General features: G+C 43.6%; 2 protein-coding genes across 24 annotated transcripts; both read left to right on the plus strand.

Annotated features, from left to right (window-relative positions):
• Nucleotides 1-23: 23 nt before the first annotated feature.
• On the plus strand, nucleotides 24-5,952 carry LOC139829803 (uncharacterized). Of its 10 annotated transcripts, XM_071821936.1 has the most exons (14): nucleotides 26-572; nucleotides 790-948; nucleotides 1,448-1,509; nucleotides 1,745-1,969; nucleotides 2,085-2,213; nucleotides 2,383-2,488; nucleotides 2,869-2,942; nucleotides 3,303-3,514; nucleotides 3,583-3,654; nucleotides 4,245-4,382; nucleotides 4,499-4,593; nucleotides 4,906-5,145; nucleotides 5,217-5,323; nucleotides 5,444-5,952. In XM_071821936.1, exons 1-4 carry the CDS (start codon nucleotides 177-179, stop codon nucleotides 1,752-1,754), a joined length of 627 nt encoding a protein of 208 aa, XP_071678037.1. In that variant the 5' UTR covers nucleotides 26-176; the 3' UTR covers nucleotides 1,755-1,969; nucleotides 2,085-2,213; nucleotides 2,383-2,488; nucleotides 2,869-2,942; nucleotides 3,303-3,514; nucleotides 3,583-3,654; nucleotides 4,245-4,382; nucleotides 4,499-4,593; nucleotides 4,906-5,145; nucleotides 5,217-5,323; nucleotides 5,444-5,952. The 10 variants fall into 10 exon arrangements, with proteins under 10 accessions (XP_071678042.1, XP_071678037.1, XP_071678034.1 ...); XM_071821933.1 differs by lacking the exon at nucleotides 3,583-3,654 and having other exon boundaries at nucleotides 2,300-2,488; nucleotides 3,303-3,539; XM_071821934.1 differs by lacking the exon at nucleotides 3,583-3,654 and having other exon boundaries at nucleotides 2,311-2,488; nucleotides 3,303-3,539.
• Nucleotides 5,953-6,350: 398 nt separating this feature from the next.
• Nucleotides 6,351-12,072, plus strand: LOC139829806 (uncharacterized). 14 transcript variants are annotated; one of them, XM_071821944.1, is made up of 13 exons: nucleotides 6,352-6,886; nucleotides 7,104-7,262; nucleotides 7,762-7,823; nucleotides 8,059-8,283; nucleotides 8,399-8,527; nucleotides 8,697-8,802; nucleotides 9,182-9,255; nucleotides 9,616-9,852; nucleotides 10,558-10,695; nucleotides 10,812-10,906; nucleotides 11,218-11,457; nucleotides 11,529-11,635; nucleotides 11,756-12,072. In XM_071821944.1, the coding sequence occupies exons 1-4, from the start codon at nucleotides 6,491-6,493 to the stop codon at nucleotides 8,066-8,068; spliced, it is 627 nt and encodes a 208-aa protein (XP_071678045.1). In that variant the 5' UTR covers nucleotides 6,352-6,490; the 3' UTR covers nucleotides 8,069-8,283; nucleotides 8,399-8,527; nucleotides 8,697-8,802; nucleotides 9,182-9,255; nucleotides 9,616-9,852; nucleotides 10,558-10,695; nucleotides 10,812-10,906; nucleotides 11,218-11,457; nucleotides 11,529-11,635; nucleotides 11,756-12,072. The 14 variants fall into 14 exon arrangements, with proteins under 14 accessions (XP_071678056.1, XP_071678045.1, XP_071678053.1 ...); XM_071821952.1 differs by having other exon boundaries at nucleotides 11,810-12,072; XM_071821948.1 differs by adding an exon at nucleotides 9,896-9,967 and having other exon boundaries at nucleotides 9,616-9,827; nucleotides 11,218-11,635.
• The last annotated feature ends 3,374 nt before the right edge of the window (nucleotides 12,073-15,446 follow it).

Raw genomic sequence — 15,446 nt, forward strand, 5'->3', positions numbered from 1 at the left:
TTGCATCGTCCAAAGAAAACTAGCAAATAATTTTTTCTGAAAGGAACCGCTTAATAGCACGTTCTTGGCAAACCCTGCCCACAACTCCACGCTGCCTCCCCAATTCGCCGCTCCGTCCATCAACTCCCTCCGATGACAACCAGAGTACCAGACGCTCCACACCTTGACCTCGGGCGATGTCGTCGTCCCCCACCTCGAAGCCATGGACGGCACCGGCCCTGCCCCTGCCCCGCTGGCATGCATGTCCCCGTCGCCGGCCCTGCCCCGCTGGCCTGGATGCCCCAGGCCGCCGGTCCGTGCCCTGCTGGCCTGGACGCCCCCGCCGCCACCTCGCTGGGGCGTACACCAAGGCGGCGCCCCCAACTCGTGGCCTGGTCGCCTCCGCCAATAGCACAGCCTGGACGCAGCCGCCGCTGTTCCTCGATGTGACGCCGACATGCTCCGTGCGAGGACATCTTTGGCACGAAGCTCCCCCATCGCCGCACCAGTCTCCTCGCGCGTACACCAAGTCAAGCACGAAAATCTTAAATCGATCTCTCAACAACTCACAGCGTCGTCAAGCAGTACCTAAGGTGAATCTATATGTCGAGTATTTCTTTAACTGGGTCTATATAGGGTTTCAAATCAGTTGTTACTTGAGAACTGTTGTTCATCAGATCCTGAGCAATGCCTCCCTACCCCGCATTCTGCCCTTGCATTAGGCCTCTCCTCCTCTACCTTATTCCTGCAATGGTTGATCGATCTCAAACCAGAATTTTGAACTTGTTTCCACATTATTTTGCAAACCAGACTTCATCGCTGCCACAGGAAGCAAGAAGAAACGGAGAGATGAAAGAGATACAAAACATCCTCGCTGATAAGTCTTGCATGGTTGTTGATCCATGCTTTTTTTTCCCGAGGAACCATCAGGAAAGTTGCTGCAGCCTGCAAGATAATCTAATTAATCAGGTTGGTTTATTGTGTCCTTAATCACCTCAGTTATGTTTGTAGATTATTTTCTTTTGATTTTCACATATATGTTTTTCTTAGAGTTGAACCAGTACATCCATTGTTGATATGTGTGCTAGCCAGGTTTTGCAATTGTAGAATCAAATGCATAGGCGTTCTTGGTTGATATAAAAAAATCTATTTTCTCCTAATGAATATAATACTATGCTCAAATCTGTAAGTGTATGAGTCTGCTCTTCCAAATAAAATGCGTAAGCATGATTGATCAATTCTGCCATGGCAGTCAGATAATAGCATGCTCTCGTATCTGTTGTCAGACTATTTTTTTTTTGTAAATGATTCGTCTTTAGATCATTACTATAGCATGAATTTTATGTAGAAAACATCTGCTATATGTTAGGTGATCAATATGAAATTGGTCTATTTTGAATGCCACATACACACGAGTTCTTTCGTGTTCTACTTTTTCAGGTTCCTAATTTTCTATCGTTATTTGTAGGTCCTACTGCTAAGAAGCAATGGTCAACTCCTAAGGAAAAAAATCATCAGTGAAGAAGGAAGGTAAAATACTGTACAAAATCAAGTCTGCTGTTACTTGTAGCATCTTATAGTACAAGCTTTAGTGTGACCGTGTGAGAATATATCATCCAAGTTTCTAAAATTGGCGTATACGATATATTTATAGGCAATTCCCAGCAAACTAGATCATGCAAACAGTCATTTTTCTTCGATGACATAGTACGTGTGATTTTACGAAAAAAAAATAACTCTTTTTGTTCTGTGTTTTTCTGAGCAGTCTAGATTGAATCCACTTCAACCAAAATATTTTCTATCAAGATATGGCAAGTTTACTTGTAACTACCACTTGATCCTAAATGAGCAAATAATAGCGCCGATACTGGCGACGTCTGCAATCTGCCCAACCACCATGTCCTCCTCCCCGTTCTGGACTTTGAGAAGATTGCGATCTGCAAGGCCAGCCTCATGCGGTCATACTCATGCAGCCCATCCAGTACCGCTGGTATGGTCCATTATTAACTTCCATTCTTTGCTGCTACCTCAATCTACTTTGTACTGGATGCTAGACTGATCTAGGCCTAAAGTTTTCTGAAATTCTGAATTCGCTTTGTGTGCAGCTGTATATGTGAGCTAGAGTTGCATTTTTGTGTGCATGTGGGATCCCTAAAAATGCTGAAATACAAGTGTTCGATGGTAAGAAGAGTTTAAAGGAGAGAATGTAGAGTCGTGGATCCTTTTCCAATGTGGTGAGCTTCTGTTAGTGTTCGAAATATAATTGGGAAAGCTATATCTACTTGGTCCTTTTATTCTTTCTTATTTGTTTGAGCCTAAGATTTCCTTTAGTTACGGCTGGGCGCAATAGCACAAAGTCGCCCATTCACTCCCTCCTCCCCTTCGGGTCTTCCTGTGGTGCAGTCCTGCTTCTCAATGGGGGCGAAAGGCCAGAAGGGTGCGAAGTGGTCGTCTTCAAACGGAAGAGTGAAGGAGGACCCGACGGCGATCTCCTGCGCCTCCTATCGAGGTGAAAACATGCGGTCATTCTACCATCTGAAAAACAAATCCCAGCTCTTTCCGTATCGCAGAACCTGCAGATTAGTTGCTCATTTTATTTTTTACTCCTTACTTTTTCCCCAATTTATCCCAATTAATTTGAACAACCTCCCAGTTCATGTCTCTGATGGGTTTCTCTGTTTGTGAATGTCCCTTTCCCATGCTATGTGTACGCAATTCATAGGAACATAATGAAATTGATAGCACATCCTGCTATAAGCATATCATGTCATTGCCGTGCCATGCACATGACTGAAATTGATAGCTACGTATCAGGTCCTGCTGTGAGCATTATGTGTCACAGGTTCGCAGATGGGCACTGAAATTTGTTACAATGATTGTTTCCTGCAGGTAGAGCAGTTGGAGCGACTCACATCTGAAAAAATTTATAATGACCAGTTATTTGCTCCTGCGGCATTTGATAGGTAAGAATGTTGCAAATATGCATACTGATTTTCTTCATGCGTTGTGATAAGGAATTTGATATATATCTTGTGGGACTAGGTCAAACTATGGTCTTGGGAACCCAGAACAACAAACAATATCCAAATATGTTGCAGATTTGTTCAAAGTTAAGAAATCCAGAAACATTGGAACGGAAAATTGTAATGTTAAATGTTCGAGACGCTATGCATTTTCTTGGGTTTAATGGTGCTCAATTGCTCATTTTCTGCATTCGTTCACAACATCATGTTAGTGTTAATTTTCTTGCAACTATGATATCTTGAAAGCATGATGCTTTAATAATGATGACAATTCTCCTAAGGAGCATCTACCTATTGCAGTACATCTGAATACATCCGGAGAGGCTGTTGCCCGGCACATGACATCGGAGGTGGGGCGGCAAGGATGTGGTCGCCACTGGGTAATCCCAACATCCCCGCTTCTCCTCTTCCGACCTCGACATCACAACCGACCTCAAGGCTCGAGTAGCACCAGCAAAACAGCATTCACTGGCTCATCTGATGCTACCACCTCGGCGTTAACGTCCTGCTCAGTCTGTACCCACTCCTCCAATTTTGGTATGAATAGTGGCATATTGTAATTGGGTCTTTACACTTTCAGTTTCAGAACCACATTATTTAAAGGTGCACTTGTTGTTATCAAATACAGTGTTCACAAGAAGATGCACTTCAGGTTCAATTTTCTTTCGTATTCTCTTACTAAATTGATAATTCTATACCGAACGAACTCAATTTGAAGTCCCATCCACCCAGGATAAGTCCTTAAGTTTCCATTACTTATTTTTAACGGTAGGCTAAATGTGTCACTCGGGCATTACCAAGTACTGTATCAAACCTTATATGTAGGAAGCCACAGGTTTACTGAAGTTCCTTCCTATCCGTCAAAAATAAAATATGTGAACTGCAAATTAATTGTGGGCAAACTCAATGGACGAGACAGAAGAATGACATGTGTATGGTACACATGTTACATGTGCCATGCTCAAGTTAAATCTGCACCAAGTTTTTGGTTCTGGTAGTGTGCTTATTGAGACATGATGTCCTCAATATTGGCTGGTTCTTCTACACGATTTCAAAGTGAACAACTACTCTTTCTATTTCTCATTGCAACTTCATCAGTTTTAATGTTGCTAAATATGTAGTCACAGGTTAGTAATGATACTGTGTGTAATTTGAAGTTACACCTAAGAGGCAAAAAATAATTTCCCCAGATAATTTTTTTGCGTGTATTGTTAATATCGCCTTGTGATTGTAAATTTATAGGAAAGAAGGAGGCAAATTTATGCGAGTTTGTGTGAATCTTTGTCGGCTAAGTAGTTCATCAGGCTTTCAGCCCATCATCACGGACGATCTCCTTTGTGCTCTATTTTGTCGTCGATGGAGACCAAACCGAAGTTGGAGGTATGCACGCATTAATTGTGATTGAGGTCTTGGGTTTTGCTTCTACTCCCAATTATACTTTTTCTGCGAAACCATGAACTCTTCTTTTACTTAACCTTCTACTTGTTTTCTCTCAGTTCTCAAATGCAGATTTGTGTTTGCTCGGTAGTTGGATTGTTCTTGTGGCAGGTTCATATTTACTTGCCTCGATGCCTACTGCATTCCCATCAAGGTATGGTAATACTTGCTTTAACAAGCACTCTGTTCTCGCCTAAAAGCACATGTGTAATCCAGGTTTAATTGCCATGAATGAATCTCTGGAAAAAGTAGATGTGCAATTTTACTTGGTGCATCTGATTTTTAAAGCAATGCTCATATGATGGCAATCAAAAGTGATGACGACACCTTCAAATTAGTCTGCTAGGATTTATTAGAATCCTTGTGGTTTCTTCAGACAGGAGATGCATGTGGTTTTTTTTCATGAGAAATATGGAACCATGTATTTTGTAAATGTAGCAGAAATAAAAATATTTAAGTCTTGTAGGGTTGTGGAGTGGAAGCCCTTCTCGTGGAGAAGCTGGACGGCGCTATATGAGTCGTTGCCTCTCCTGCAGACGGCGTACAAGTGAGGCTGTTTATCCAAACCGTTGGCGGAGGAATCCTTCGTTTTCGTCAGTGAGGTCTTGAGCATAGGCAGCTTCTCCTCCAGAACAGAGAGCGGTATGTTCAGAAAGTGAAACCATTTGGGAGTTATGAGCAGGCCGTATGTCCAGCTGCAGATGAGGTACACCCTTGTCGATTAGACTTTTGTATTCTGTAGTTTGCACAAGTGATGCAGGCACTCTCTGGCAGCAGGTTCAGGCTCGGCACCGCCTGCGTTATGTCAGATGAAAATGTGAAATATCCTAACTTCTCAACCTGGAGCACTTGGTGATGCCACCACGCCGCCACCGCCTAAAACGGTACAGTTCTCCTCTTTCATTTTTCCCATCAGCGACATGAATCTCATCACTGCAATGTTGCCTAGCTGACCTCTCATCCCTTCCGCGTGTTATAATGGTATGATTATTATTGTTCGATAGATGTATTTGTAGCTTATGCACAATCACATTGGCAATGCGATTCCTCGGGGGCAGGGCCGGAAGGTGTGGTGGTGGGACAGACGACGGAAGAGGAAGCTCATCTTCCAAGCCTAGAAGCAAGGTGTTCAACAGGTTTCCTCATGATATGCAGAGTGACCACCCGTCTTTGAATCCTAAAGGAAATCATTCAAGTGGCCACCCAGGACCAATCTCTGCGAGTCTATTTGTTTTCCAATATGTTAGGTTACAGTGATTTATGAGTATATCTCCAACATGACGTTTCAAAGGATGAAGATGAAATGGGAGAGTTTGAGTGTTGTTTGGTGCGTCTGTTTCTCCATGTTGGTATGCACGTGACATTGAGAGATTCAAAGATGTGGCTTAGAAGAAATGAGAGCAAGATTGTCTCGGAGAAATTGAGAGGAATTGCTCCGTGAGCTGCTTGCTATTGCGCGAATTAAACTACCAACCATTTTGTGTTCGATTAAACAGAGATGAATTAAACAGGACGGATTGCCGTTACTGTCTCATAGAAGATAATAATTCACGATGCACGATGTTGGTTATATTAGATAGATTGTAGATTTATATACATATGGCATTGAAATATACTATACTTTTTCTAATTGCAAATCTACCCAACATAAATTTGACCAGTTTTGAAATAATATATTAACATGAGTGTGCACATATTTCTCATATATTGTGTTCGACACGTGTTGTGAGGAAAAAGTAATTTAAGGGTCGTGGCAACGCACGGGCATTCCACTAGTCTCTACTATATTAAATGGCTAGAGGTGGTGATATGGTTGGTACGTCATCTGGCCACCGTCCCGTTCGAAAAGAAATGGACCGCGTCCCACGCCCTGTCTTGCATCGTCCAAAGAAAACTAGCAAATAATTTTTTCTGAAAGGAACCGCTTAATAGCACGTTCTTGGCAAACCCTGCCCACAACTCCACGCTGCCTCCCCAATTCGCCGCTCCGTCCATCAACTCCCTCCGATGACAACCAGAGTACCAGACGCTCCACACCTTGACCTCGGGCGATGTCGTCGTCCCCCACCTTGAAGCCATGGACGGCACCGGCCCTGCCCCTGCCCCGCTGGCATGCATGTCCCCGTCGCCGGCCCTGCCCCGCTGGCCTGGATGCCCCAGGCCGCCGGTCCGTGCCCTGCTGGCCTGGACGCCCCCGCTGCCACCTCGCTGGGGCGTACACCAAGGCGGCGCCCCCAACTCGTGGCCTGGTCGCCTCCGCCAATAGCACAGCCTGGACGCAGCCGCCGCTGTTCCTCGATGTGACGCCGACATGCTCCGTGCGAGGACATCTTTGGCACGAAGCTCCCCCATCGCCGCACCAGTCTCCTCGCGCGTACACCAAGTCAAGCACGAAAATCTTAAATCGATCTCTCAACAACTCACAGCGTCGTCAAGCAGTACCTAAGGTGAATCTATATGTCGAGTATTTCTTTAACTGGGTCTATATAGGGTTTCAAATCAGTTGTTGCTTGAGAACTGTTGTTCATCAGATCCTGAGCAATGCCTCCCTACCCCGCATTCTGCCCTTGCATTAGGCCTCTCCTCCTCTACCTTATTCCTGCAATGGTTGATCGATCTCAAACCAGAATTTTGAACTTGTTTCCACATTATTTTGCAAACCAGACTTCATCGCTGCCACAGGAAGCAAGAAGAAACGGAGAGATGAAAGAGATACAAAACATCCTCGCTGATAAGTCTTGCATGGTTGTTGATCCATGCTTTTTTTTCCCGAGGAACCATCAGGAAAGTTGCTGCAGCCTGCAAGATAATCTAATTAATCAGGTTGGTTTATTGTGTCCTTAATCACCTCAGTTATGTTTGTAGATTATTTTCTTTTGATTTTCACATATATGTTTTTCTTAGAGTTGAACCAGTACATCCATTGTTGATATGTGTGCTAGCCAGGTTTTGCAATTGTAGAATCAAATGCATAGGCGTTCTTGGTTGATATAAAAAAATCTATTTTCTCCTAATGAATATAATACTATGCTCAAATCTGTAAGTGTATGAGTCTGCTCTTCCAAATAAAATGCGTAAGCATGATTGATCAATTCTGCCATGGCAGTCAGATAATAGCATGCTCTCGTATCTGTTGTCAGACTATTTTTTTTTTGTAAATGATTCGTCTTTAGATCATTACTATAGCATGAATTTTATGTAGAAAACATCTGCTATATGTTAGGTGATCAATATGAAATTGGTCTATTTTGAATGCCACATACACACGAGTTCTTTCGTGTTCTACTTTTTCAGGTTCCTAATTTTCTATCGTTATTTGTAGGTCCTACTGCTAAGAAGCAATGGTCAACTCCTAAGGAAAAAAATCATCAGTGAAGAAGGAAGGTAAAATACTGTACAAAATCAAGTCTGCTGTTACTTGTAGCATCTTATAGTACAAGCTTTAGTGTGACCGTGTGAGAATATATCATCCAAGTTTCTAAAATTGGCGTATACGATATATTTATAGGCAATTCCCAGCAAACTAGATCATGCAAACAGTCATTTTTCTTCGATGACATAGTACGTGTGATTTTACGAAAAAAAAATAACTCTTTTTGTTCTGTGTTTTTCTGAGCAGTCTAGATTGAATCCACTTCAACCAAAATATTTTCTATCAAGATATGGCAAGTTTACTTGTAACTACCACTTGATCCTAAATGAGCAAATAATAGCGCCGATACTGGCGACGTCTGCAATCTGCCCAACCACCATGTCCTCCTCCCCGTTCTGGACTTTGAGAAGATTGCGATCTGCAAGGCCAGCCTCATGCGGTCATACTCATGCAGCCCATCCAGTACCGCTGGTATGGTCCATTATTAACTTCCATTCTTTGCTGCTACCTCAATCTACTTTGTACTGGATGCTAGACTGATCTAGGCCTAAAGTTTTCTGAAATTCTGAATTCGCTTTGTGTGCAGCTGTATATGTGAGCTAGAGTTGCATTTTTGTGTGCATGTGGGATCCCTAAAAATGCTGAAATACAAGTGTTCGATGGTAAGAAGAGTTTAAAGGAGAGAATGTAGAGTCGTGGATCCTTTTCCAATGTGGTGAGCTTCTGTTAGTGTTCGAAATATAATTGGGAAAGATATATCTACTTGGTCCTTTTATTCTTTCTTATTTGTTTGAGCCTAAGATTTCCTTTAGTTACGGCTGGGCGCAATAGCACAAAGTCGCCCATTCACTCCCTCCTCCCCTTCGGGTCTTCCTGTGGTGCAGTCCTGCTTCTCAATGGGGGCGAAAGGCCAGAAGGGTGCGAAGTGGTCGTCTTCAAACGGAAGAGTGAAGGAGGACCCGACGGCGATCTCCTGCGCCTCCTATCGAGGTGAAAACATGCGGTCATTCTTCCATCTGAAAAACAAATCCCAGCCTTTCCGTATCGCAGAACCTGCAGATTAGTTGCTCATTTTATTTTTTACTCCTTACTTTTTCCCCAATTTATCCCAATTAATTTGAACAACCTCCCAGTTCATGTCTCTGATGGGTTTCTCTGTTTGTGAATGTCCCTTTCCCATGCTATGTGTACGCAATTCATAGGAACATAATGAAATTGATAGCACATCCTGCTATAAGCATATCATGTCATTGCCGTGCCATGCACATGACTGAAATTGATAGCTACGTATCAGGTCCTGCTGTGAGCATTATGTGTCACAGGTTCGCAGATGGGCACTGAAATTTGTTACAATGATTGTTTCCTGCAGGTAGAGCAGTTGGAGCGACTCACATCTGAAAAAATTGATAATGACCAGTTATTTGCTCCTGCGGCATTTGATAGGTAAGAATGTTGCAAATATGCATACTGATTTTCTTCATGCGTTGTGATAAGGAATTTGATATATATCTTGTGGGACTAGGTCAAACTATGGTCTTGGGAACCCAGAACAACAAACAATATCCAAATATGTTGCAGATTTGTTCAAAGTTAAGAAATCCAGAAACATTGGAACGGAAAATTGTAATGTTAAATGTTCGAGACGCTATGCATTTTCTTGGGTTTAATGGTGCTCAATTGCTCATTTTCTGCATTCGTTCACAGCATCATGTTAGTGTTAATTTTCTTGTAACTATGATATCTTGAAAGCATGATGCTTTAATAATGATGACAATTCTCCTAAGGAGCATCTACCTATTGCAGTACATCTGAATACATCCGGAGAGGCTGTTGCCCGGCACATGACATCGGAGGTGGGGTGGCAAGGATGTGGTCGCCACTGGGTAATCCCAACATCCCCGCTTCTCCTCTTCCGACCTCGACATCACAACCGACCTCAAGGCTCTAGTAGCACCAGCAAAACAGCATTCACTGGCTCATCTGATGCTACCACCTCGGCGTTAACGTCCTGCTCAGTCAGTACCCACTCCTCCAATTTTGGTATGAATAGTGGCATATTGTAATTGGGTCTTTACACTTTCAGTTTCAGAACCACATTATTTAAAGGTGCACTTGTTGTTATCAAATACAGTGTTCACAAGAAGATGCACTTCAGGTTCAATTTTCTTTCGTATTCTCTTACTAAATTGATAATTCTATACCGAACGAACTCAATTTGAAGTCCCATCCACCCAGGATAAGTCCTTAAGTTTCCATTACTTATTTTTAACGGTAGGCTAAATGTGTCACTCGGGCATTACCAAGTACTGTATCAAACCTTATATGTAGGAAGCCACAGGTTTACTGAAGTTCCTTCCTATCCGTCAAAAATAAAATATGTGAACTGCAAATTAATTGTGGGCAAACTCAATGGACGAGACAGAAAAATGGCATGTGTATGGTACACATGTTACATGTGCCATGCTCAAGTTAAATCTGCACCAAGTTTTTGGTTCTGGTAGTGTGCTTATTGAGACATGATGTCCTCAATATTGGCTGGTTCTTCTACACGATTTCAAAGTGAACAACTACTCTTTCTATTTCTCATTGCAACTTCATCAGTTTTAATGTTGCTAAATATGTAGTCACAGGTTAGTAATGATACTGTGTGTAATTTGAAGTTACACCTAAGAGGCAAAAAATAATTTCCCCAGATAGTTTTTTTGCGTGTATTGTTAATATCGCCTTGTGATTGTAAATTTATAGGAAAGAAGGAGGCAAATTTATACGAGTTTGTGTGAATCTTTGTCGGCTAAGTAGTTCATCAGGCTTTCAGCCCATCATCACGGACGATCTCCTTTGTGCTCTATTTTGTCGCCGATGGAGACCAAACCGAAGTTGGAGGTATGCACGCATTAATTGTGATTGAGGTCTTGGGTTTTGCTTCTACTCCCAATTATACTTTTTCTGCGAAACCATGAACTCTTATTTTACTTAACCTTCTACTTGTTTTCTCTCAGTTCTCAAATGCAGATTTGTGTTTGCTCGGTAGTTGGATTGTTCTTGTGGCAGGTTCATATTTACTTTCCTCGATGCCTACTGCATTCCCATCAAGGTATGGTAATACTTGCTTTAACAAGCACTCTGTTCTCGCCTAAAAGCACATGTGTAATCCAGGTTTAATTGCCATGAATGAATCTCTGGAAAAAGTAGATGTGCAATTTTACTTGATGCATCTGATTTTTAAAGCAATGCTCACATGATGGCAATCAAAAGTGATGACGACACCTTCAAATTAGTCTGCTAGGATTTATTAGAATCCTTGTGGTTTCTTCAGACAGGAGATGCATGTGGTTTTTTTTCATGAGAAATATGGAACCATGTATTTTGTAAATGTAGCAGAAATAAAATATTTAAGTCTTGCAGGGTTGCGGAGTGGAAGCCCTTCTCGTGGAGAAGCTGGACGGCGCTATATGAGTCGTTGCCTCTCCTGCAGACGGCGTACAAGTGAGGCTGTTTATCCAAGCCGTTGGCGGAGGAATCCTTCGTTTTCGTCAGTGAGGTCTTGAGCATAGGCAGCTTCTCCTCCAGAACAGAGAGCGGTATGTTCAGAAAGTGAAACCATTTGGGAGTTATGAGCAGGCCGTATGTCCAGCTGCAGATGAGGTACACCCTTGTCGATCAGACTTTTGTACTCTGTAGTTTGCACAAGTGATGCAGGCACTCTCTGGCAGCAGGTTCAGGATCGGCACCGCCTGCGTTATGTCAGATGAAAATGTGAAATATCCTAACTTCTCAACCTGGAGCACTTGGTGATGCCACCACGCCGCCACCGCCTAAAACGGTACAGTTCTCCTCTTTCATTTTTCCCATCAGCGACATGAATCTCATCACTGCAATGTTGCCTAGCTGACCTCTCATCCCTTCCGCGTGTTATAATGGTATGATTATTATTGTTCGATAGATGTATTTGTAGCTTATGCACAATCACATTGGCAATGCGATTCCTCGGGGGCAGGGCCGGAAGGTGTGGTGGTGGGACAGACGACGGAAGAGGAAGCTCATCTTCCAAACCTAGAAGCAAGGTGTTCAACAGGTTTCCTCATGATATGCAGAGTGACCACCCGTCTTTGAATCCTAAAGGAAATCATTCAAGTGGCCACCCAGGACCAATCTCTGCGAGTCTATTTGTTTTCCAATATGTTAGGTTACAGTGATTTATGAGTATATCTCCAACATGACGTTTCAAAGGATGAAGATGAAATGGGAGAGTTTGAGTGCTGTTTGGTGCGTCTGTTTCTCCATGTTGGTATGCACGTGACATTGAGAGATTCAAAGATGTGTCTTAGAAGAAATGAGAGCAAGATTGTCTCGGAGAAATTGAGAGGAATTGCTCCGTGAGCTGCTTGCTATTGCACGAATTAAACTACCAACCATTTTGTGTTCGATTAAACAGAGATGAATTAAACAGGAAGGATTGCCGTTACTGTCTCATAGAAGATAATAATTCACGATGCACTATGTTGGTTATATTAGATAGATTGTTGCTTTATATACATATGGCATTGAAATATACTATACTTTTTCTAATTGCAAATCTACCCAACATAAATTTGACCAGTTTTGAAATAATATATTAACATGAGTGTGCACATATTTCTCATATATTGTGTTCGACACGTGTTGTGAGGAAAAAGTAATTTAAGGGTCGTGGCAACGCACGGGCATTCCACTAGTTGGGATAAATTATGATAAATTTGTATTTTTCAATTTCCAATTGGGATAAAATTGTTCGAACTACTACCTCCATCTCAAAAAAAGCTTCTTCACGTTCTTGATGTGTCCATGTACATCCGTATGTATGATTTGAATTCTATCCCAACTTGATTGAGAAGATATTGATATGTATTTGATCCGGAGGCTGGTACATGCTTTCACTTTTGGGATCCCTTCACTTTTATAAAATGTTCATGCATGCTAAAATTATCGTGCGCATTACTTAGCACAACTAGGAAATTGTACGCCAAAATACAGTGCTTAGAGCCACAACAAAATACAGTGGTTAGAGACATCTACTGAATAACAATTCTATACTAAATCGTCTACCAGAACCACATAACTGCTAGGACAGGGATGACACCTAATAAAACTGCCCAGATGAATCTACTTTTCTCCTCTCCCATCACTTTAAGTTCATGTTCTAGATTTTCTACCACTTGATCAAATACGGCAAGATCTGTCTCAACTCTCAACTTCTCCTTGCGAATAAGCTCTGAATTCTTCTTTTCTTCCTCCACAGTACGCTTCAGCTCGAATATAATCAGGTTTTTACGGGCCAATTCATCACCTAAATTGGCCACCTTCTCCTCCAAATCCATCCTCTGGCTACACCACTGGGTTGATTCATCTTGGTATGCAATGTACCATGGATCATCGGCTTGCCTGGCTAACTGTAACAATAATGGAAAAAAGAACAACTGAAATCACTCCAACAGGCCATGGCGGCACTTCAAATTCAACGGTAGTACAGAGAGCTGAAGCTAGATACCTGCACTTCCGACGAGGTAGGAGAAGTAGAACGTGGCCACGACATGATCGAATCCCCACCCTCGCCGGTGTACCCGCTACGACCAGACATTGAGGACTATTTCGTACCTGCAAACTCCAATAAATTACGAGAACCAAATCGATTAGGGGGCGGGGGAGGCAGAAGCGGAGGTCTTACCAAGCTATACTACCAATTGGTGCGCGGAAAAAATCCCGGTCGTCGTGGGCGGCGGATCTTCTTGCGGCGGACTTTCCTGCGGTGGGTACAATGCGTGCGGACGAAACAAGTGCTGGAGCCGTGGTTGACGTGCAGCGCCGCAGTCCGTCCGACGCCGCCGGGGGACAGAGCCGGCGGCGCGACGAGGCGTCGGCGATGGCTGCTCCGTCCGACGGTGGGGAAGGATCTGCCAGCGGTTCTCCGGTCTAGCTTAAGAATAATTAATTAGTGAACTTGTTGCTTCTCTCTATGATATTCTCTAAAGACATATATCAGAGCGGCAATATATGTCTTTCCCTGAAAAATAGACGACCCCACTGGTCATTGGCTGCGGAGGCCCCACAGAGCGGCAATATATGATTTTCTCCAAATAAATAGATGACCCCACTGGTCATTGGCTGCGGCAGCCCCACAGAGCGGCAATATATGTCTTTTCCTGAAAAATATACGACCCCACTGGTCATTGGCTGCGGAGGCCCCACAGAGCGGCAATATATGATTTTCTCTAAATAAATAGACGATCCCACTGGTCATTGGCTGCGACAGCCCCACAGAGCGGCAATATATGTCTTTTCCTGAAAAATATACGACCCCACTGGTCATTGGCTGCAGAGGCCCCACAGAGCGGCAATATATGATTTTCTCTAAATAAATAGACGACCCTACTGGTCATTGGCTGCGGCAGCCCACAGAGCGGAAATATATGTCTTTTCCTGAAAAATATACGACCCCACTGGTCATTGGCTGCGGCAGCCCTATAGAGCGGCCCCATTTGTCATTGGCAGCACCGCGTATAAAATCATGAAATAAAACGGCCCACACGTCAGCGATAGATGGATGGCTGCTCCGACGTGTCTCCTGAACCTACCCGTCAGCACGAGACGGTCAGGGAGGAGCTGCCCCTGTGCGGCCCCACCCGGTCAGACAAACGGTCAAGGCCTCTGACCTGACGGCTACCGGCTGTTCCAGCACTTGTGCGTGTTTCAAACTAGAGGAGCGGAAAACTAAGGAAAAACTAAGGGACTGGGGAAAACAGAGTACAACTAACGAACCAGGGGCACGAAAATAGAAATCCCAATTTAGAAAGGATGGGTCCATGCAAAAGAATGGAGGAAGAAAGAAAAAGAAGTGTGGTGTGGTGGTGATGATTCCACCCTAAGAGGTGGTGTCAAATATAAAGGAGGGGAGATGGGGAGTTGACGTGGGCATTACCCTTCGGGTAACTACTATTGTATTACCCCTTGCGGCCCAATCGGAGGCCCATGAAGACACCCGAAGGCTAGGTGGGCCATAGCGTCGGTTCACAAGGTGGATTCTTGAAGAGCAAGGCAAGAAGACGAAGAATAAAAGGAAAGTTTAGAACTAGGAATCTTTGTAACCTAGTCGTATCCGGACAGATCTCTCGAGATCTGGCTCCAAATATAAGGGCCAGGAGAGGGGCTGCCGAGGACACACGCAATCTTAGCAACCATAAACACCATAGTCTAGAGCTAGGTCCCTGCAGAACTTAGACTCTCGACGAGATCATAGTCGAAACCTTCGGCACCCCATTGTAACTCGAGATTTTCATAATCAAGATCAGACAGGCAGGACGTAAGGGTTTTACCTCATCGAGGGCCCCAAACCTAGGTAAATCGCTCTCCTCGCTTGTTTGATAACCGATGTCTCGTGTCAGCCTACAGGATTCCATCAACCCTAAGCCCCATATGGAGGGCATTGCCGAGGAGTACCCTCGACAATTGGCGCCGTCTGTGGGAACCCTGTTGGAACAAGATTCGTAATCGGCAGATCCGGCCATGTCGTCGGCAGCATCATCAACACCGCCGGCATCACCAAGCTCGGGGAGCCCGATTCGATTCGGCTCCTATGAGTTCACCCCGCACAACGATTC

This window comes from Lolium perenne, chromosome 6 (genome assembly GCF_019359855.2).
Source record: "Lolium perenne isolate Kyuss_39 chromosome 6, Kyuss_2.0, whole genome shotgun sequence".
NCBI lineage: Eukaryota > Viridiplantae > Streptophyta > Magnoliopsida > Poales > Poaceae > Lolium > Lolium perenne.